Source organism: Diabrotica virgifera, chromosome 6, assembly GCF_917563875.1.
Source record: "Diabrotica virgifera virgifera chromosome 6, PGI_DIABVI_V3a".
NCBI classification, from domain to species: domain Eukaryota; kingdom Metazoa; phylum Arthropoda; class Insecta; order Coleoptera; family Chrysomelidae; genus Diabrotica; species Diabrotica virgifera.
Genome location: NC_065448.1, coordinates 244,040,889 through 244,063,608, shown reverse-complemented (window position 1 = coordinate 244,063,608; position 22,720 = coordinate 244,040,889). Strand labels below are relative to the sequence as shown.

Genomic DNA, 22,720 nt, shown 5'->3' with positions numbered 1-22,720 from the left:
TTTTTGCATGAGAGTATAATCTCTGTTCGGAGAGTTTAAGTCTCTTCTGTCGGACAAAATAAACGTGCCGTTTTCGTGGTCTGATCGTTCCAAATTTTTAACCTGTTCCACAATTAAAACTGCCCCTGTTCCAGTGTTCCCATATATCAAAGTTTATCAGACTAGACACCCTTAAGCTATTAACAAATTTTCAGCTTGCTATTAATCAACTTTTTTTTCATACGCGGGATCCAGACCCATTGGGTTTTAATTCTGGAAGCTGATTCTACGATGAATAAAATTAATAATAATAAAAAATATTTGAAATATGATTTTTTACATGAGAAAAAAAGTATTGTTGATAAAGAAAAATATATTTTGTGTAATAATGACTAAAAAACAATTGAAAGATGTACTTATATTACTACTTATACTACTATAATCGTAGCGTATATTGTCCACCACCGGGAACAGCAAATAAAAAACAGCTGTAAATTACGACCTACCTAGAACGCTGATTATAACGAAACTAAAACCAAATATAAAGCACATTCCAGTGATAGGTTAGATAGATAAACAAGGTCAGAAATTAAATTTTTAAATATATTTGCAGTAGAATTCTTAAAAATTCTTATTTGGCGTACAAAATACGCCAGCGCGTGTAGTTAAAGGTTAATATATTTAACATTTATTAATATGACTTATTTTATTTTATTAAAAATTATTACATATTATTTTATGAAAAATAGTTACCTGACATTTTCCTTCAATGCACATATCTAAACTACCCGGACGACATCTGGTACCGTCTCGAACTCTCTTCGATAAAGTTTCGACTATCATCACAAAGTCCTCATCAGCTTCCTCTTGATCGATTGGTTTTCCCTTACAAGTTAGAGCACAAGGACCATCGTCAGTGTAATGCGGTACCCACTCGTAGAGCAACCCATTTAGTGGAATTGTGTTATAGGCAGCGCATTGATCTTCTCTAAATTCGTGCGAGTCTGGACATGGCTGAAACAAAAATAAAATCTTATTCTAAGTTCCTGCAAATACATTAGTACATACAGCACTAGTACATAAAGCACATAGCAAATACATTACAAATTAATAATGTTATTATGTATATTTATCGTACAATAGAGAATCTCTGGCAGCTTAAAGACGAACCACTTTTTGTAGTCGAATTCAGCAGCAAAATATCTAGCGTTTGTGGCTGTCTGTGACTGTCGCTACTTGAAGTCGTCATTTTTAACAATGCAAAACGCATTTCTTTTTCACACGGGCCTTTTCTCGACTGCACTGTAACTTTCGACGTCGGTTATCGCCCCTCTCGTCGTCGGCTGACTTCTCAATAATTGTAGCGAATCTCTTTTCACACGATACCACCTTGAAACGCCGCGCCAGTAGCAGCGACAAAAAGTACAAGCGTGTTTGTCTATTTTGAAAGCAGTATTGACAAAAATGGAGTCGTTCGACACATACACTTTTATTGCTGCAGTTGAGGCTGAACCTGCGATTTGGAATTAAAAAAGTGATTGATATAGCAACAGGACTGCAAAAGCAAAAGACTGTCCAAACTTGAACGGTATTTGACAATGGGATGCAACCAAAATTTACGTTGTTTCCTTTTTGTCTGCGCTTTTGAAGGATCAACGAAACCAATGTTTCTTCGTTTGAATTCATAATTCATCTGCTTGTACAGATCAAATTTTGTCGCTGCTGTTAATTACAAAAAGAAGTCGATCAGAACAACAGCAAACGCCGATACTAGAGAAAAGTCAGCGCCTTTTTGCTGCCGACTTTGACTTCAAAAAGTGGTTCGTGTATAAGCGGCCACAGCGGAGATAAATGCAGTCTGTACAAGCACACTAATTATGAATTCGAACGAAGAAACATTGCTTTTGTTGCTCCTTGAAAAGCGCAGACAAGGAAGGAAACGACGTAAACTTTGGGTGCATTTCATTGTCAAACACCGTTCATAGTTTGGACAGTCAAGCTTTTGCCTTTGCATTTCTGTTGATATATGAATCACTTGTGGAATTCCACTTGCAGGCTTGGCTTGAACTGTAGCAATGAAAGTGTATGTGTCGAACGGCTCCATTTTTGTCAACACTGCTTTCAAAATCAACAAACACGCTTGCAGGGCCGCGTTTAGGTCCATTGACGCCTTAGGCAATTCTCTACTAGCCGCCCTTCAAGCATGTACCATTTTTTGCGAAAAAAAATTGCAGGTAGATTTTCTTATTTAAATCAGAATACATAAAAATTGTCATTCCAGTTCGATCACATCAGATTTCTGTCTTGATTTTTCTTTGGAAAAAAAATCCATCTATAACGTTGTCATAATTTATCGCCTTTGTTACGTCACTTTCTATGGACAAAATCGACAAATTGTTAAGAAGTTCTTGCGTCATACTTGAGCGGAAATTGTTTTCACGACTATTTTAAATTCTTGATATTTTCGAAAATGACCTTTCAGCGGACACGTTGGTTGGCAACTGGGAGGCACAAATAAATGCGCAAAGCACTATCAAAATTATGGAAAATATCTTTCAATCCACTCTTCTTTAAATATTTAGATATGTCAATTATTGGTGATTGGTGATTTTATTGTGGTATCCAAATGAACCTTTAAGTGAATGCATTCATGTATGAATGATGTAGGTATCTATTAGTGCAGTCAGTGAGGGTATTTGGCCCCGAATTCCATACTACTGCATCAATTTACTTGATATTTTTATTGTAAGTAGGGAATAGCTCAAGAAACAAAGTCTACGCTATATCCTATGACGCTTTTAACTTAGGAGTGGTTCCCACCCGTTCTCGGGGGTGGAAATTGTTTTTATCAAACTAACGCCGGAAGTGGTCAGAGAACCTAATTCTAAGCAATAACTGTTTTATAAATTTTTTTTGAAAACTCAATACTTTTTGAGTTGTTCGTGGTTAAAAATTTGCCATTTTCATTGAAAAATGACACTTTTCGGAGACTGTTTTTTGGGAATACCATAAATGGAATAGCATTTATGGAATGGTATGGAAATTTATGGAATACCATAAAAATTGTGCATCTCACGAAAAAAACTATATAAAACATTTTTGTAGTTTATTAAAGATCAGAAATATTAATTTTTTCATAAATCTTCTAGTTTTAATAAAAAAAGAGATGGTAGGTGAAAAAAGATTTTTTTTGGTGCATGCTTAAATCGGTGTATACAACTTAAAATATCAGAGAAATTGTCGATTTTAGGGGTATAATGCTACGAACACCTTTCGTAGTGCTTGAAAAGACCTTTAAAACGAGAACTGTTAAATGTCGGTTACATTCAAACTAAGCGACATATGGTGCAAAAAAACTTATGACTAATGTATTTTAAGAAAAAATTAAAATTATATTTAACCCCTCATCCACCAGAATTTAAATGCATCGTTTTTCTTCTGGAATACCTTCTATTATAGTGTTATTTCTATTTTCAAAAAATTGGACGGGTTTAAAATGAATGGTTTTTGAAAAGAATAAGATCAAATTATAGAGCGCATTTTTAAATTTTCTTAAAAACCTTCCTTTTTCTCCATGTAATTCGAAAGTAATAAGACATACGTAAAAAAATACCTTACAAAAATGTAGGTTTTCTTTTAGATAACAATTTTATTTTTCTTTCATTACTGTATCTCATTATCATTTTCGAGTTACATGGAGAAAAAGGAAGATATAAAAAAAAATTAAAAATGCTCTCTATAATTTGATCTTATTTTTTGCAAAAACCATACATTCTAAACCCGTCCAATTTGTTGAACATAGAAATAACACTATAGTAACAGGTAGGTATTGTAGAAGCAAAACGATGCATTTAAATCTGGTGGATGAGGGGTTAAAATATACATACTTCGCATTTTATCTTAAAATAAATGAGTCATCCTTTTTTGTTGCAGCATATTTCGCTTAGTTTGAATGTAATCGAAATTTAACAGTGCGGTCGTTTTAAAGGTCTTTTCAGGCAGTACTTACAAAAGATATGGATAGCATTATACCCTTAAAATCGACCATTTCTCTGTGATTAAGTTGAACACACCCATTTGAGCATGCACAAAAAAAATTTATTTTCACCTACCATATCTCTTTCTATGTTATCACTAGAACACTTATGAAGGAACGAATCTCTTTGATTTTTCATAAGCTACAATAATGTTTTATATAGTTTTTTTCGTTAGATGCATAATTTTTAAGGTGTTCGCAAAAAAGCGTCCGAAAAGGCGACATTTTTCAATGAAAATAACAAATTTTCAACCACGAATAACCCAAAAGGATTTTAATAATCCCAATACTCCCAATAGTCCCTAAATTTACGACTTATGTCCTTTTTGAATGAATAGTGTTAAGAAAATGGTTTTCTATGGCAATTTGTTTTCTAGAAATGAATGCCCACTTATATTCCATTGATGGATGTACGATGTACTTAAATGTTATTCGATTTTAATTTTTATATACAAATATTTTTTGTACAGTATTTTTGCCGCCCTCTCATAATTTGCCGCCCTAGGCAACTGCCTATATTGCCTAATGGATAAAGCAGCCCTGCACGCTTGTACTTTTTGTCGCTGCTACTGGCGCGGCGTTTAAAAGTGGTTTCGTGTGAAAAGAGATTCGCTACAATTATTGAGAAGTCAGCCGACGACGAGAGGGGCGATAACCGACGTCGAAAGTTACAGTGCAGTCAGAAAACGCCCGTGTGAAAAGGAAATAACTTTTACATTGTACACACCTGACCGGCTCACATGATGGTTCCTCTACATGCGGAAGTTCTTGAGGATTTTACAATACAATAATAACAAAATGCTATTAATAGCTAATTATTAATGAAGAAATGTGTACATCTATATATTTTATAATGTAAACTAGCTGATTCTTCCTCCTTCCTGTTTTTCTGGTCACTCCGTTGTTTTTTGTCCTGTATTTAAGCTGATGATTGCTTGTTTAAAGCCGAAACGCGTCCTTTTATATGTTTTTTAACAATAATAAATAACCTTGTGGTACATCTTCGAGTTTTTTTGTAATTGGTTTTGCATTGTTGTTAAATGACGACTTCAAGTAGCGACAGACAACCACGAACGCTCGACTTTCTGCGGCCTCCTTCTACTTCAAAAAGTGGTTGGTCTGTTAGCAGCTTAGGTACTTTGTAATTTCAAAAATAGTATTTTTTACTCGTGTGTTTAAGCCCTGAAAATCGTTATTTTTTTTCAGTATTAAATTGTTTATAACTAAAAAATGATCAACTTAAGAGGATGGGTACGAACTTTCGCCTTCGATGCTATTTACATGGGATTCATTTTTTTTGAATTCTGAGAAAACTAATAAGTATTTTTGAAAAATTTAAACGCAGAATGAAAGATTACGTTATTACCAAGGTCAAAAAGTCCCTGAAAGCTTCTATATTGTTTATTTTAATAAGTTACAGGGGTGAAAATCTAAGAGAAGATTTAGTTTAATTTTTAATTTCAAATATCTAATTCAAAGGAACATTTTTATTCATTCTAAGGGACTTTCGGCCCTCGGTAATAAAGTAATCTTTCGTTCTGTGTTTAAATTTTTCAAAAATACTTATCTATTAGTTTTCATCGGATTCTAAAAAAAAGATTACATTTAAAATACACTGGGATGCAAAATTAACCGGACACCTTAAAAATGGGTCATTTTTGATGTCAATATATGATTTTGATATAATATGATAACAATATCGCTGTAATAGTATTGTTGCTAAACAGTTAAATTTTCATTGTATATCGGGTGTACCAATCAAACTGTGTTCTTTTCTAAAAGTTCGCATCACCCTGTGGAACATTCTAGCAATTATAAAATACTGAAATTAAATTCCAACTATAGCCTTATGTTTTCTCAACATTTTGATTTTTGATTTATTCGCTTACATTGGACCTTAAAAAAATTAGGTACTTTAATAACTAGCCATGTTTTTCATCAATACAGAGTGTTTTAAATAAGTATGGCCAATTTTAAGGGGAAATTCTGCTAAAAAAATTATGAAAGTTTGCTTTATAAACGGTATGTCCGAAAATGCTTCGTTTCCAAGATAGGGGGTGTTTAAATTTTTATTACAAAATGACGATTTATTTATTGCTTTAAAACCGGTTGAGATATGCAAATGAAATTTGGTCGGTTTTAAGAAGTAGTTATTGCACATTTTTTGACATATTATTAAGCATTTAATTTTCACCATTGGTGCGCATACGGGTAATATAACCGCTCATATTACCCGTATGCGCTCCAATGGTAAATATTAAATTCTTACTTGTATGTCAAAAAATGTACAATAACTACGTCTTAACACCCACCAAATTTCATTTGCATATCTTAAGCGGTTTTAAAGCTATAAATAAATCATCAGTTTGTAAGAAAAATTTCAACACCCCCTATCTCGGAAACGAAGGATTTGCGGACATAAGTTTATAAAGCCTTTGAAGTTTGCCACACTTGTTTAAAAACACCCTGTATTCATGAAAAACATGGGTAATTGTTAAAGTACTTAACTTTTTTATGGTCCAACATAAGCGAATGAATAAAAAAACAGAATGGTGAGAAAACATGAATCTATAGTTGGATTTTAATTTCAGTATTTTATAAATGCTAGAATATTCCACAGGGTGATGCGAAGTTTGAGAAAAAACACAGTGTCATTGGTACACCCGGTATTCAATGAAAATTTACCGTTTAGTAACAATATTATTACAGCGATATTGTTAACGAATAAGGATATAACATATTAAAAAAACACTTAAATCGGACAACAGGTCTAGGAAATTCGAGACATCAAAAATGACTAATTTTTAAGGTGTCCGGTTAACTTTGCACCCCAGTGTACATTGAAAATTTTGACCGGCGTCAAAACGTTCTTTTCCTCTTAAGAGAAAAATTACAACAGATCTTCTTCGTTTGGAATGATCCAAAAACCTAAAATAAAAACTGCCGTAGTCGAAAAAAATAATTTTTATAATTATTTAAAAAAAATTGTTAAAATAAATGTAGCAATAACTTCGAAATTATGGCATTTAGCGACGATTACATGAAAAATACTCAGTATTTCTTAATGGGTTCAAAACGCAAAAAATATACAGGGTATTTCATTTGAAATAAGAAAGTTCATTAGATTTTCAGAAAAACGGAAGATTTGACAACAATGAAAATATCACCATAATATCGGCCGCATCACAAGACCGTTACTTATTAAAATCTATAAAAATTGTGCAGGCCGTTTCCGAGATAATTAAGACATTGAATAATATAAGAATCACATCCCTCTGTATACAGACACACACTCACACACCTGTAAGACCATACACAATAAAGAATCGTGGCTCACCTAGATCTGTAGCACCACTGATGATGATGATAGAAAGTATGTTCGTTAAATAATTTTGCGTATTAACTAAATATATTTGACAAATCTTCTTGGAGGAGGATGACGGCTGCTTCTTTGATTTTTCTATTTTTCGTGTCTGTTTCTTTCATGGTTATTGATGTATCCTTCCATTGTACTCTGTGTTCATTGTCCAAGACATGTTTACATATCTCTGATTTGTCGAAATCATCGTTTTTGATGTACGATCCATGCTCATTTATCCTGTCGCTTAGTGATCTTGCAGTTTGTCCCACATAGACATTGTTGCATTCACAGGGAATTTTGCACATGCAGTTCTTTGACCTCTCTTTTACCTCTCATCGTATTTTTATTGTAATTTAATTTAATACGCATAATAAAACTTTAATAGCATTAATGAAACAAACACGTAAATACCGTTGAATAAAGCACAACAGTTTTCACACACTAAATAATATACTAATACTTTGTTAGTAGTGTGGGTATAGTCAAGAATATTTTATAAAAGATTTTTCAAAGCATTTTTCACAAGCGAATAAACAGGATTTCAAATTATATTGGGTGTGACAGGTTAACATGACGTCAAATAGCTCTAGATAACCACTGAACCGGATTACAAAAGCGTATACACTGATAAATAATGCAACCAACTCATTTCTAAACACAATTGTCTGCAGTAATAGCAACCTGGTCACGACTATGTATAATTCCTGCTAAAACGCCATAATAATAGAGACAAATATAGATATAAACCTAACAGTAAAACATTGGAAAACTTTTGTTTTCAATACTTTCACCAAATTTATTACAAATTAATGTCATTATAGCTGTGTCGGCAAAGTGAATTTCTCAATTGATGTGCTTTTACTATATGTCTAAACTTTAAAGTTTTTAACTGAATAGGTTGAGGAGTGGTGAGCTGTTTGTTTCAAGTTTAATTTTTCAAATTATTATTTTTCACAGAATGATGAAGAATTTCTGCGGCGATGAATAAGTTAGAAGCATTTTAACCCTAGCTTTATAAAAGAATCTTGAAAACACCTTGGACAACCCCCACCACCAACGAAAATGTTCTGAGGAGAGTAGGTACAGATAGTGAGCTACTAAAGATAACCAAAGTTAGAAAAATTAGCTATTATACCTGAGACAAATAATGAGAAACGAAAAGTACCACCTCGCGCAACTGATCATCCAGGCTAAGATTGAAGGAAAACAGGATCCCGGTAGGCACCAGATTTCATGGCTTAGAAATATCAGAGATTGGACCGACTTTGATTCAACATCTTTGTTTAGAGCCGCATTGGAGAGAGACAGATTTGCCAGTGTTGTCGCAAACCTCCACTAAAGGAGACAGTACTACCAGAAGAAGACGAAGAATTTGAATTTGTTCGTTAAAAGAATTTGGACGGGAATTGAACAACAAAGTGGTAGGAGCACACGGTGAAAATACTAGAAACGATAATGGAACCAGATTAATAACAACATGCAAACAAAATAATTTAAAAATATTAAATGGATTTTATCCACACCGTAATATAAATAAGTACACCTGGATACAACAGACCAGAAATCTGAAATCTATAATAGATTATAGCGTTGTAAGACAGAGAACTGCAATTAAAATACATGTGCGAGCAGCCAGAGGGCCACAATGTGGGACACATCATCATCTGCTAAAAGTTAAAGCGGTACTCCCAAACAGATATGAAAAAGAAAAAGAGAGCACATCGAGTCAAATCAGTTAATAAAACAAGTACGGTACAATATACAGAGAGAGTCTGTAAAGTGGAATAAATTCAATATCTCAAATACTTATTGTTTTTTTGGAAAATGCTCAGACCCGTCGATTAGTATTTCAACTTGTCCTTTTTGACATTCAATAATAATGTATACAGGGTGTCCCAATTTAGAGATATGACGTCATCGTCGATTTTCTTAAATGGCAACACTGTCATTTTGATAGCTAATTTGATAGGGTTTGTAAAGTTATACATAACTGCAAAATATCAAATTTTTATTCTCTACCATTTACAAGATAATAGAAAATAACAAAGTTATATCTGTAATTTGGAATATATTCAATAATTAAAATACTAACTGTTTTTTTGAAAAATGCTCAGACCCGTCGATTAGTATATCAAATTATCCTTTTTGACATATAATAATAATGTATACAGGGTGTCCCAATTTAGAGATATGACGTCATCGTTGATTTTCTTAAATGGCAACACTGTCATTTTGATAGCTATTTTGATAGGGTGTGTAAAGTTATACACAACTGCAAAATTTCAAATTTGTATTCTCTACCATTTAGATGATAATAAAAAATAACAAAGTTATGAAAAAGAAGTAATCAACTAATAATTGAATTTAATTATTTCAATAAATTAAGCAAAAACTCATAATGTTGCCCTCAATTATTGTCAAATTGTCAATGGGCAACGTTATGAGCATTTGCTTAATTGAAATAAATAAATTCAATTATTATTTGATTACTTCTTGTTCTTCATAATTTTATTTTTTATTATCTTGTAAATGGTAGGGAATAAAATTTTGAAATTTTTCAGATGTGTATAACTTTACACACGCTATCAAAATAGCTATCAAAATGATAGTGTTGCCATTTAAGAAAATCAACGATGACGTCATATCTCTAAATTGGGACACCCTGTATACATTATTATTATATGTCAAAAATGACAATTTGATATACTAATCGACGGGTCTGAGCATTTTTCAAAAAAACAGGTAGTATTTTAATTATTGAATATATTCCAAATTACAGATATAACTTTGTTATTTTCTATTATCTTGTAAATGGTAGAGAATAAAAATTTGATATTTTGCAGTTATGTATAACTTTACAAACCCTATCAAATTAGCTATCAAAATGACAGTGTTGCCATTTAAGAAAATCGACGATGACGTCATATCTCTAAATTGGGACACCCTGTATACATTTTTATTGAATGTCAAAAAGGACAATTTGAAATACTAATCGACGGGTCTGAGCATTTTCCAAAAAAACAATTAGTATTTGAGATATTGAATTTATTCCACTTTACAGACTCTCTCTGTATATACAGTCTAAACCATGAGAGTGTAAAGCTACTGTATAAAAAACGTTTAGACGAAAAATTAGAAAGGGGTAATAACGGTATTTTATAAATAATATCTATTATATTATACTAATACGTTGTTAAGAGTTCTAAAAACAGCTGTTTATATTTTTTAAATGCAAACTAAAAATCTAAAAATTAAAGGAATGACACAGAAAACACAAGAAATCGCCGATATACTTTAATTAACCTATGAAACGCCAAAAGTGTCAAAATTTCATAAAAGGGTCAAAATTTCATAACAGTGGAGTAAACTTGCCTGAGGTTGGACCAATTACAAACAAGCATTACGGAGTGATAAATTTTAGTTACTCTTCCTGGTTTAAAAACAGACCAAAGCAACTTTACTTTGGACGCAAGTTTTTCTTCATCCTGCGTATTTTTACACCGTTGTTTTACACTTAATCCGTTATAATACAGTTTCAGCGTCATATCAGGTGACACAGGAATATAAACAAGGCGTAATTTATTAAAAAAACATGTTTTTACTCTTTTCTATTTTAATCTTAGATTTTTTTGTAAATTAAATTAAACAATCATTCTGACGGAAACGCCAAAGCTGCGTGTGAATTTTGTCCTTGAACTTGGTCAGTTGCGTTGTACCAAATCAGTGAAAGTCTTCCGCTTAGGTGTAATTTCAAGACCAAGGACAAGATTCTGTCGCAGACATGTATATTTCGAGCAAACAAGCAGCTGCGGTACGAGCATTGAATTTTAAGGACACCACCAATTTCAACGATTTAGCAATATAGAAAATATTTCAAAAAATTACATCATAATTATTGGTAGTTGACAGAAAAGAGTATTTTTCATGTGTTGCATTGGTGATAAATAAATTATAATAATTAACCCTTCCCAGCCCAAATTATTTTTTTTTTCAATAAATATTGTTGAAGCAATTACGTTATAGAAAATGATAGAAGAAAAAATTATTTTAGACAGCTTTTTAAAAAATTTTACATCCTAGAGTCTCCAAATTAAAAAATTGATCCTACTTGCAATTATCTCGCCTTGGTGGTACCTGAATTATCCATTTATAACACTTTGATATGGTGATCCGGTAGAAAATTGAGTATAATAGGAAATACGCTATTGTTCATCTCAAGACATAGTGACGTGGACAAGAGCAGACTAACGCATGTGGAGAGACCAAGTAGGTCGGATGGACCATAAACGTATGGAAAAATGGGCGAAGACACAGAAGCTCAACACCAAGCTACCCATAGGAAAACCCAAAAAACGATGGTGATCGCAACAGAGCTTGTAACAAAAGAAACAGGACATAGTCCTATTAAAAGAAGAAGAAGAAGAAGAAGAAGAAGAAGAAGAAGAAGAAGAAGAAGAAAGAAATATGTTTATTTACTGAACAATTTAATTTTGTGCATGGAAAGTAAAATATCATTTTTATCATTGTTTATACATAAAAAACCATTACACTTAGAACGTTTTATTCTAGAGTAAGACTTTATACATCATTTTCACCTTGTGTGATTTTGTTAATGTAAGGGCCAGTATTCTACGCCATCAAATCGAACATCTTGCACAGGTTCAGGATAAAATACTTGTCCCTTATTTGGTGCATTCTCTTGAGAGAAAAGTCTTTATTCCTTATATTGTGTTCGACTTTCAGTAAGGCATGTCTAACACATGTCTTCCGTTTTTTTCTTGTTACACTATCTCCCCACTTTATTAATAGGATATTTTCCTATATAGTTCGATGCTAATATGTAATGAACTTATTGTCATACCCCTTCTTCTTCTTATTATTAAATCAGACGAATCTAGTTAGTTTCTGGCACTAGGTTATAAGAAAATAATCGTTTCGTTTTGATTCAATTCGAGTCTCTTGCCATCCTCTGACATCTGATGTTTCGGAATCTATTCCTTGTCAAAGAGGCTTTACAAGAAGACTGAATTGAACCATAACGAAACGAAGAGAAGTGCAAATATTAAAATATTTGCACCGGAGTATGGTTAGACTATCCTCTAACGGGGAATAATGAAATGAGTGAAAAATAATTTCGACCACGTCCAAGTAATCTGTTAACCGAGATACCCTAGTAATAAGCGGCGCCGCTAGGAGAGCACTCCAATAATGCGTCGCAGATTACTTATATTTTCTTTTTGTCATACCTTACTCGGTTTTAGAGTACAAAATGACCACGTTTCATATAAGTAATCTGCGACGCATTATTGGAGTGTTCTCCTAGCGGCGCCGCTTGGTACTAGTGTATCTCGGTTAACAGATTACTTGGACGTGGTCGAAATTATTTCTCACTCATTTTACTTGGTTATAAGACCTTTGTACCATACCTTGTTTTTTTCCTTAAACTCTAATAAGTTCTGTGGCCTCAACCAAAGTCAACAATTTTCTTATTGGTAGTTTTAGGATATTACTGATACAACAGCATGTGTGCCTCCTGATGAGAGACTAATAAGTTTCAAAACAGGTAGAGGTGCTTGCTGCACTCTGTGATTGGACTAGAATATGGTGCCGCTGTATTTTCGTTTTGCAACGAAGTTGAAAATGGTTATTCATTTTTGATTTATATGTTTACTCTGATTGGAGTACGAAGGGAACCATTCTCGTTGAAACTTTACCGCGCTGAGCAGATGGGACGTGAATTATAAATTGTAAAATTTCCTCATCTTCCTTAGTCTCAGCATCTGTTATGGCTTGCAAATTGTAGAAATCTCGGAGGTGTAACCAGAGAAGGTTCTCATTGTTTTTAGTCTGGTGGGATGTAGAGTAACATTATGTTGTTTTATATGCCATTAGATTGAAAACTTAATATTCTTTATTATTTTTTAGTCTCGATTTGCCCTTGAGGGGCTCTCCATTTAAAATACCTCTAACTGCTATAATTTCATTTTGAAATTGGTTTTGCATAAAAATGAAAACAAACAACGTTACAGATTCTAGACAGAAATTGATCAGGTGAGTGCAGAACCTGTTTTATTTTACGTTCACACTCCATCGGACACAACACCTTGGTGTCCACCTGGTGGGTATCTTTAAATACACAATACCTACTATGGTACTATATCTTTATACTAACAAAGCCAAGAGAGGAATAAAGAAAGGCGGACTTCAAAATATATCTGAAGAAAATAGAAGAATACATAGCAATATCGGAGGAAAAGGTTAAACAATTGGAAATAGAAGAACACGTAGAAATAAAATAAACGAAGAAATTTAAATCATTGGGATTTATAATGTCCTAAAACGCAATAAAAGAAGAAGAGATAAAAAATAGATTGGGACAAACAAGATCTTGCTTAAGACAATTCCATAATTTAATCCGGAATAAAAACATCAAAGGAAAAAGCAGAAAAAAAATGATATACCGTACAATACTCCAAAAAATATGAATGTCATATGCAGCAGAAGTGGGTCATAAACAAAAAAAGGAACATTCTGGCGACCTAATTGGAATACTGGATAAGATGCTGTAGCCTGTCCAGAAGAGAAAGGATATCAAATGAAGAGATAAGGAAAAGAATGCCCTGTAATACCTATATAGATGAACGAATACTAAAATTGTACGACTACGCACGTAGAGCAGAAATATATGCATAAACAAGGTTGCAGAATAGAGACGAAGAGGAACAAGAATGTGGGGACGACCGAGAAGATCATGGAAAAATAAAGTCGATGAAGTCATATCAAAGAAACGATTGGAAGAAGAAAACTGGGAAGATCGTGAAAAATGGAAGTCCTGGTTGACACGGAAGGGAAGCGGCACTAGCTCTAGACAATATTTATTTTTATTTTCTCATTTTCTCATATTCCTGATTTTCTAATTTTCCACAGGAAACTAATAATAAAAAAATATAAAAAAAATATTTTTAAGAAACGATTTTCTTTAGTTACGAGTGACTAAAATTAAACATATAAAAAAATTAACTAAAAAGCAAAAAATAAAAAAAAATTGAAAAAATCTAACACATTCGTCAAAGAAAAGCATGGCGCGTCTTCATCGAATAAACGGTTTTCGCACCACGCTTTTCTTTAATTAATGTGTTAGATTTTTCCATTTTTTTATTTTTTGCTTTTAGTTGTTTTTTTATATGTCACTATATTTTAATAACTCGTAACTAACAAAAAGCGTTTCTTAAAAATATTTCCTTTATATTTTTTATTTTTTACTGTTTAGTTTTACACTTTTCAAACATTAAAATATATCGTCTTGTTTATTAAAATATGTATAAAACATATTATGATGTACAAACATGAAAAGTAGTCGGAATCGGAAAAAATTTAAAAGTTTTTTGTTTATTTATGAAGCATAACGTAAACAGTTAACGTAAAAAGTGAAATTATGTATAGTTCATATAATTAGCTACAATCTGTAAAAGTTTCAAGTTTATTCATTGTAAAAAACAAGAGAAATTAAGCATTTTCTTTAAAATAGTTTTTTTATTTAAACAATTAATAAACAAAATTTTTTTTATTGACTATTCGTGTATTGCTCCCGCGAATGCATATGTCTTCAAATTTTTAGTCATTTGCATTGAAGAAAAGGCAGTCAAATTAACGTCCAAAAATTTGACCCAAACGATTGAACTAAAGAAAAGCGTTTAATTAATTAATACGACAAAACGAATTCTAATGTTAATTTTGTAGTACAAAACGTCTCTACCGGTGGTTTTTCTAAGACTACGATAAAAACACGAATTTTTTGAATTCGAGTTTTGGTTGAAGTTTTGTTTCGTATCGTATTGAAATTTGGCACGAATAAATGCCGATTTATATATAAACAAATATATTAGCGTTCAAAATTTGAAACTTTATTGTTTATTTATGAAGCATAACGTAAACAATTAACGTAAAAAGTGAAATTATGTATAGTTCATATCATAGCTACAATCCATAAAAGTTTCAAGTTGCTTCATTGTAAAAAACAAGAGAATTTAAGCACTTACTTTAAAATAGTTTTTTCCACCTACCTCTACCGAAAGTATACTTTTCCGGACCTGATTGTAGGGAGCAAAGTTGTACTTTTCCTCCCTAGGGAGGAAAATATTTTTCCTCCCTAGGGAGGAAAAGTAAAAGTGACGTCATGGTATTTCATTCATGAAATATAACTTATCGACGCCCTGTACAATATCTATTTTTTATTACGTAAGTATCTATACATTTTAACGTTTATTTAAAAACACTCTGTATTTTGCAGAATGGTAAAAAACAGTAAATTGTTATTCTGATTTAACAATGTTTACATTAATAATTTGACTTATATTTGACAGTTGACAGTTATATTGTACCTACTTGTTTGTTTTAGTTCTAATAAATTTTGTTGGTTAGTTATATAAATAAATTAAGTAAAAATGCAAAAAATGACTTGTTATTTGAGGAAGGTGGAAAAACCATATGTATAACATGGGAGTAAAGTGCCTTTTCCTCCCTTGAATGATTACTGCCCTCCGCTACGCGTCGGGCAGTAAACTTCATTCTCGGGAGGAAAACTAGCACTTTCCTCCCTTGTTATACAAATAGCTATTTTATTTAAACAATTAATAGACAAAAAATTTTTTATTGACTTTTCGTGTATTGTTCCCGCGAATGCATATGTCTGCAAATTTGTAGTCATTTGCGTTGAAGAAAAGGCAGTCAAATTAACGTCCAAAGATTTGACCCAAACGATTGAACTAAAGAAAAGCGTTTAATTAATTAATACGACAAAACAAATTCGAATGTTAATTGTAGCACAGAACGTCTCTACCGGTGGTTTTTCTAAGACTACGATAAAAACACGAATTTTTTGAATTCGAGTTTTGGTTGAAGTTTTGTTTCGTATTGTATTGAAATTTGGCACGAATAAATGCCGATTTATATATAAACAAATATATTAGCGTTCAAAATTTGAAACTTTATTGTTTATTTATAAAGCATAACGTAAACAATTAACGTAAAAAGTGAAATTATGTATAGTTCATATCATAGCTACAATCCATAAAAGTTTCAAGTTGCTTCATTGTAAAAAACAAGAGAATTTAAGCACTTACTTTAAAATAGTTTTTTTATTTAAACAATTAATAAACAAAAAATTTTTTATTGACTTTTCGTGTATTGTTCCCGCGAATGCATATGTCTGCTTTGTAGTCATTTGCGTTGAAGAAAAGGCAGTCAAATTAACGTCCAAAGATTTGACCCAAACGATTGAACTAAAGAAAAGCGTTTAATTAATTAATACGACAAAACAAATTCGAATGTTAATTGTAGCACAGAACGTCTCTACCGGTTGTTTTTCTAAGTCAACGATAAAAACACGAATTTTTTGAATTCGTGTTTTGGTTGAAGTTTTGTTTCGTATCGTATTGAAATTTGGCACGAATAAATGCCGATTTATATATAAACAAATATATTAGCGTTCAAAATTTGAAACTTTATTGTTTATTTATGAAGCGTAACGTAAACAATTAACGTAAAAAGTGAAAAGTATGTATAGTTCATATCATTAGCTACAATCCATAAAAGTTTCAAGTTTCTACATTGTAAAAAACAAGAGAATTTAAGCATTTTCCATTAAAATCGTTTTTTTTATTTAAACAATTAATAAACATAAATTTTTTTATTGACTATTCGTGTATTGTTCCCGCGAATGCATATATTTGCAAATTTTCATTCATTTGCGTTGAAGAAAAGTCAGTCAAATTAACGTCTAAAGATTTGATGCAAACTATTGAAGTAAAGAAAAGCGTTAAATAAAAATTAAAAGACCGACTTTGGTTTTATTTTATTTCGATTCAAAAAGATTTTCCTGCTTATTTGAAAATTTCCTGTAGTAACGTCGGTACGGCACTGATTAAAAATGTACGTAATATAAACTACTTGTAAACCTTGCTGCAGGCGTTTAATTCAACACAGTCACGTTGGCTTTGATCCCGTCACCTTCCTCAGGCGTTCTTTTATTTATGCGAGAAATATCCCATTTTTCACAAAAATTAAATTTTATGTCTTTGGCTTTTATTTCCCCCAGTTTTAATATCGGAGTTTATTCTAGATGGGGAATTTTTATATTTACTATATTAAACGAGTGATTAACTGAGAGATTATCCCTTATTTAGGTTAATTGTTTTTATTCCTAAATCATTCAAAAAAAATATTAAAAAAATTTCAAAATATTTTCAAAATTGTTATTAAAATATATGCTTCTTCGCTTATAAAAACTTATTATAACTTTTATATTTTTGTCACACGTTTATATGTAGGTTGACCGAAAAGATGCAAAAACACAATCTTAAAAAAGAAACCTTCTATGACCAATAGGAACCAAGAGAGCATTTTCTTAATAGACCAGGACGCATCTGTAAACATATTAGTACATTTGGACGTTGAGCGGTGACTCATATTTTTTTGCAAAAAATGCGAAAATAACTCATATAATAATAATTGAGTCATCCTCCCACTCAAAAAGGTCCGAAACATTGTTTAAATAATCAAAATGCCAAAAAATGAAGGAAAAATTCGATTTTTTTCTTCGTTTTTTGATTATAACTTTAAAAGTATTCATTTTCCAGAAAAGTTGCACTAACATAAAAGTTGCGTAATTAAATTTCCTATAACATACCATTAGTCAAAATTTTTAAAAATTTTCATCCTTATTGTAAAATAGCAATAATTGCGAAATAAACCATAAAAAAACAAGTATTGGTATTTTACGTTTTTTAACCATTTATGCTACACTTAGGACCTTCATATTTCACCCAAAAAATATATATGATACAATAAAACAATACTGAGAATACCATTAAGATGAGTTCAATAGATTTTGCAAAATAAATTTTGCAATCCAAGTTTCCAAAAAAAAATCGTTTTTTCAAAATGTTGCAGGACTGAAAATAAAACAGACAGCAAGTTGAATTTTTTTTTACATATAGCAGAATACTGTTTCTTTCATTTGTAAGTTGCAAAATTAAAATCGGTTAACTATCACGGCGTCAGGAATTTTTTAAAATAAACATTAGTTTTTGGTTCTACGCGCAGGATAGCGGATAGTGTGCTCTGATTGGGCATTCCAATGACCTTTGATAATGATTGCTAAATTTTAATTTTTAGTACATTTCGATATAAATAAATAAAAATGTTTATTGCAAAATAAAAACACATACTCTGTCCTTTGAAATGCTACTTTTTTTAGCAAAAGCTTTCTTTGTTCCTATACTGTAACTTAAAGATTGAAAGTTTATTATTTTTAAATATATGCAATTGTTTAAATAATATTTCATAAACAATAATCAAATTAGTTTGATTTTTGTGGAATTAAAATATTAAAATACAACAAAATATAGCGTAAGAAAATAATATATTAAATAAAGATTGGAAGAAATGTTGGTGGAAATCAACTGGTGTGAATGGAACATTTCTGTCCTGCGCGTAGCACCAAAAATTCATGTTTATTTAAAAAAATTCCTGACGCCGTGTTAGTTAATCAATAATCAATTTTAATTTTGCGAATTGTAAATGAAAGGTACTGTATTCTTCTATATGTAAAAAAAATCAACTTGCTATCTGCTTTATTTCCAGTCCTGCAACATTTTTAAATAATTATTTTTTTTGCGAAAGCGGAATTTCAAATTTATTTTGCAAAATCTATTAAATCGATCTAAATGAAATTTACAGTATTGTTTTATTATATCATAAAGGTTTTCATGGAAAAATATGAAGGTCCTAAGTGTAGCATAAATGATTGAAAAGCGTAAAATGCGAATACTTGTTTTTCTCTAGTTTTTTCGCAATTATTGCTATTTTGCAATAAGGGTGACAATTATTAAAATTATTAACTAATTCTATATTGTAGAAAATTTAATCACGCAACTTTAATGTTAGTGCTACTTTTCTCGGAAGTGTATACTTTGAAAGTTATAATCAAAAAACCAAGAAAGAAATCTAATTTTTCCTTAATTTTTTGACATTTTGATTATTTAAACAATGTTCCGGATCTTTTTGAGTGGGAGGATAACTCAATTATTATTATATGACGTAATTCCAAGCGATTTCTGCAAAAAAATATGAGTCAGCTCTCAACGTCCATCTCAAAACAGATGCGCCCTGGACTATAAAGTCATATTTCATTCATGATCCAACGGTTATAACACGTTAAAGTGATGATACTCGTAAAATACCGCCATGTTAAAGTGGAGGGGAGAATTTTCCGAGTTCCGTTTTTTTAGAATGGAACTTCCAATTGAAGCTCATTGGAAAAATTTGCAATATCTCGCATTTTGATTCGAAAGGGGACATCTTTTATTGATATAGATATCTGTTATTTATCAACCTCCTCCTGTCCAGACCACAAACCTTTCGTTTTAAATAGGAAGAATACCATGTGTTCAAATTTTTCCTGTGACGTCAAAAACAAACAAATTGGAGAGGAAATTTTAATAAATTCAACGTAAATAAAATAATTTTAAATTAATAAATTTATAATTCAAAACAGTTAACCCTCCAGCTATAATCATTTAATTAGATGTTCAAAATATAATTAGAGTATAACTATTTTATAAAATGTGAAGTGGGGCACGGCAAAAGTGTCAAAATATTCTTAAGACCAGAACATAATGGATCGCCTATAATCACAAATAGGTACAATACACAATTTGGCTCTCTACCTGACTTTATCACTATGTTTATGATATCCATAAAAAAGTAAATAAACTCTATAACTTATGTAGAATTATTTATAGGATTACATGTTAATTTTAATATGGATAAATAGTTTTGCAGGTAAACAAATATATGTATGTTGTGTTTATAATAAGAAAATATTATACAAATTTCATGGAAATAAAACCAACGAAAAAAGCAAGAATGTTATGAATAATACAATAACAGTGTAGTACATAGATAGCACAGTTATATATTATACAGAGTGGACCAAGAGTCTGTAAACGTCTAATAAACGTCTAATTATCCCTTAAACCAGGGGTTCCCAAACTGGGGGGCGCGCCTCCCCTGGGGGGCATGAGGACATGTCTGGGGGGGGGGGGGGCGCGACACAAGTTGAACATTAAATTAAATTTAGTTATTTTTATGTTTATGTACAGATGGCGTACCTTCAATGCTTGGTTTTCGCTCAGGCTATTTGCAATTAGTAATAGAGAAAAATGCTGATGTGATTGGGATGCATTGTTTTATACATCGACAAGCATTGGCAGCAAAAACCCTTCCAAATGAACTTATGGCTGTCTTGAAGTTGTGTATTAAAGTAGTACATAAAAAAACAGTGCGTTGAATACTCGACTTTGTAAAACTCTTTGTGAAGATTTAGAAAGTAATCTCAAAACACTGTTACTTCATACAGAAGTACGATGGCTCTCAAAAGGAGACATGTTGGCAAGATTATTTGACCTTTGAGATGAAGTAATCACCTTGGAACATCAAAAGCAAAATGAGCTAAAGAGGGCCTTCAAAAAACATTATACCCAAGTAATATTGGCTTATTTGTCAGGCATCTTTGACTCGTTGAACAGCCTTAACCTAAAACTCCAGGTGGAGACTCAAATATAGTAGTTACTCATTGTGATGGAGGCTTAATTACTCAACCCTGGAGGCGTAAAATATCAGCAAACCCCTGAAATTATTCAAATTTTTCTAAAGTAGGGCCAATCTTGGAGGAAACACGTTTCAAGGACATTTATGAAGGATCAAGTTTGAAAATCCAAATATCAAACCATTTGAAGAGCCTAATTGAAGAGTTCCAGAAATACTTCCCAAACACTTGTGACAATTTTATTTACAGAATGTCAACTGATCCATTCCATGTCAACATAGACTCCCTGCCTGAATCACTTGAAGAAGATGCTTTGCAAATATGTAAATCCAAATGATTTTTTGCATGATTCCTCTGCCAAATAATTTGTTATAATTGACAAACCTTCATTTTGGTTAAAATATTTCAAAGTGTGTCACGGGAAGCTCTTCATTTATATTTGCCTTTTTCCAGTAACTGTGCGATTTTCAACACTTGTGGCAATTAAAACAAAGTATCGGAATAAACTTGATGTTGCTAGTGACTTGTGCTGTACACTTACTAAAACTTAGCCACGAATAGGCATACTAGTAAATAAAACGCAAACACATCCATCTCACTAACCAACCTAATCTATTTTTCTTTTATTAATAATTTTTTATTTTATGGAAACTGATATTGCTGTATCTTATGGCAGAATAAATAATTGTTTTGTTTTGTTCCTATTTAGGCGCATACAATTTATTGTAAAGGGGGGGGGGGGCGCGAGAAGCTTTCATTTCAACAAAAGGGGGCGTGGTACAAAAAAGTTTGGGAACCCCTGCCTTAAACGGATGCTCCGAATTGTGCAAAAACTGAAATACACTTATTTTGCAATATGAAGATTTGAAAGTTAATGTCACTATGGTTTTTTAAATACAGTACCCTCTATACTGTATTATTATTGTAATACTCACTCCAGTACGAGTTTCATACTGTAGTATGTACGAGTAACATAATGTAGGTGTAATAAGTAACATAATGCAGGCCAATCTTATAATATTACAAAAGAATTGATTTAAAGCCTGCAAGATCCAGCTGTGCAAGAATTAGATAAGGATGACAACTATGTCGAAGATACCCAAATTGGTTTTAGAAATGCTATGGGAACCAGGGAGGCACTTTTTGCGCTTAACATCCTATTAAAAAAATACCGTGATCAAAGAAAAGATATATTTAGATGTTTTGTGAACTTCGAAAAGGCATTTGATAAAGTACAGTATGTAAAATTAAGGTAGATACTGAAAAATATAGGAATATATCCGTATAATTAAAAATTTGTACTGGTATCATAAAAGTCGGTGATAACTACACCGATGATATCGATGGGTTTTTGACAAAACATCTTAACCGACAAAACGCACATTTTACAGGAGACGACTTTTTCCTCTACCGACTTTTTGGTTAATATAATTAAAATTTTGAAACTATGATAAATTAGTACATAAAAAAATAATAATTTAAGAAAAAAACTGTAATATAACGTTCTTTTATTAAATTATGTAACATACGATACTTTGTTAGACCTTGTCTGTGTAAATTTTAGTTGAAGCTTGTCGCTTAAGATAAACATACGATAGTTTCAAGGTATCAATCTATACATAAATGAATGTTCATAAATAACGTAAGTATCTTAATAGAAAAAATATTGAATACATGAATTTTGTTTAAAAATGATTTAAAAATGTGTAACTAATACAATTTTACTTATATAGCT

At 31.6% G+C, this 22,720-nt stretch overlaps 1 protein-coding gene across 3 annotated transcripts in view; it reads right to left on the bottom strand.

The window, feature by feature from the left end:
• Positions 1 to 22,720, bottom strand: part of LOC114336520 (ADAMTS-like protein 1) — a 1,384,970-nt gene that overhangs the window by 150,271 nt on the left and 1,211,979 nt on the right. For all 3 annotated transcript variants that reach the window (XM_050655007.1, XM_050655009.1, XM_050655008.1), the window contains one exon: positions 733 to 993. In XM_050655007.1, coding sequence (XP_050510964.1) covers positions 733 to 993 — 261 coding nt within the window. The remainder of the gene's footprint in view (positions 1 to 732; positions 994 to 22,720) is intronic.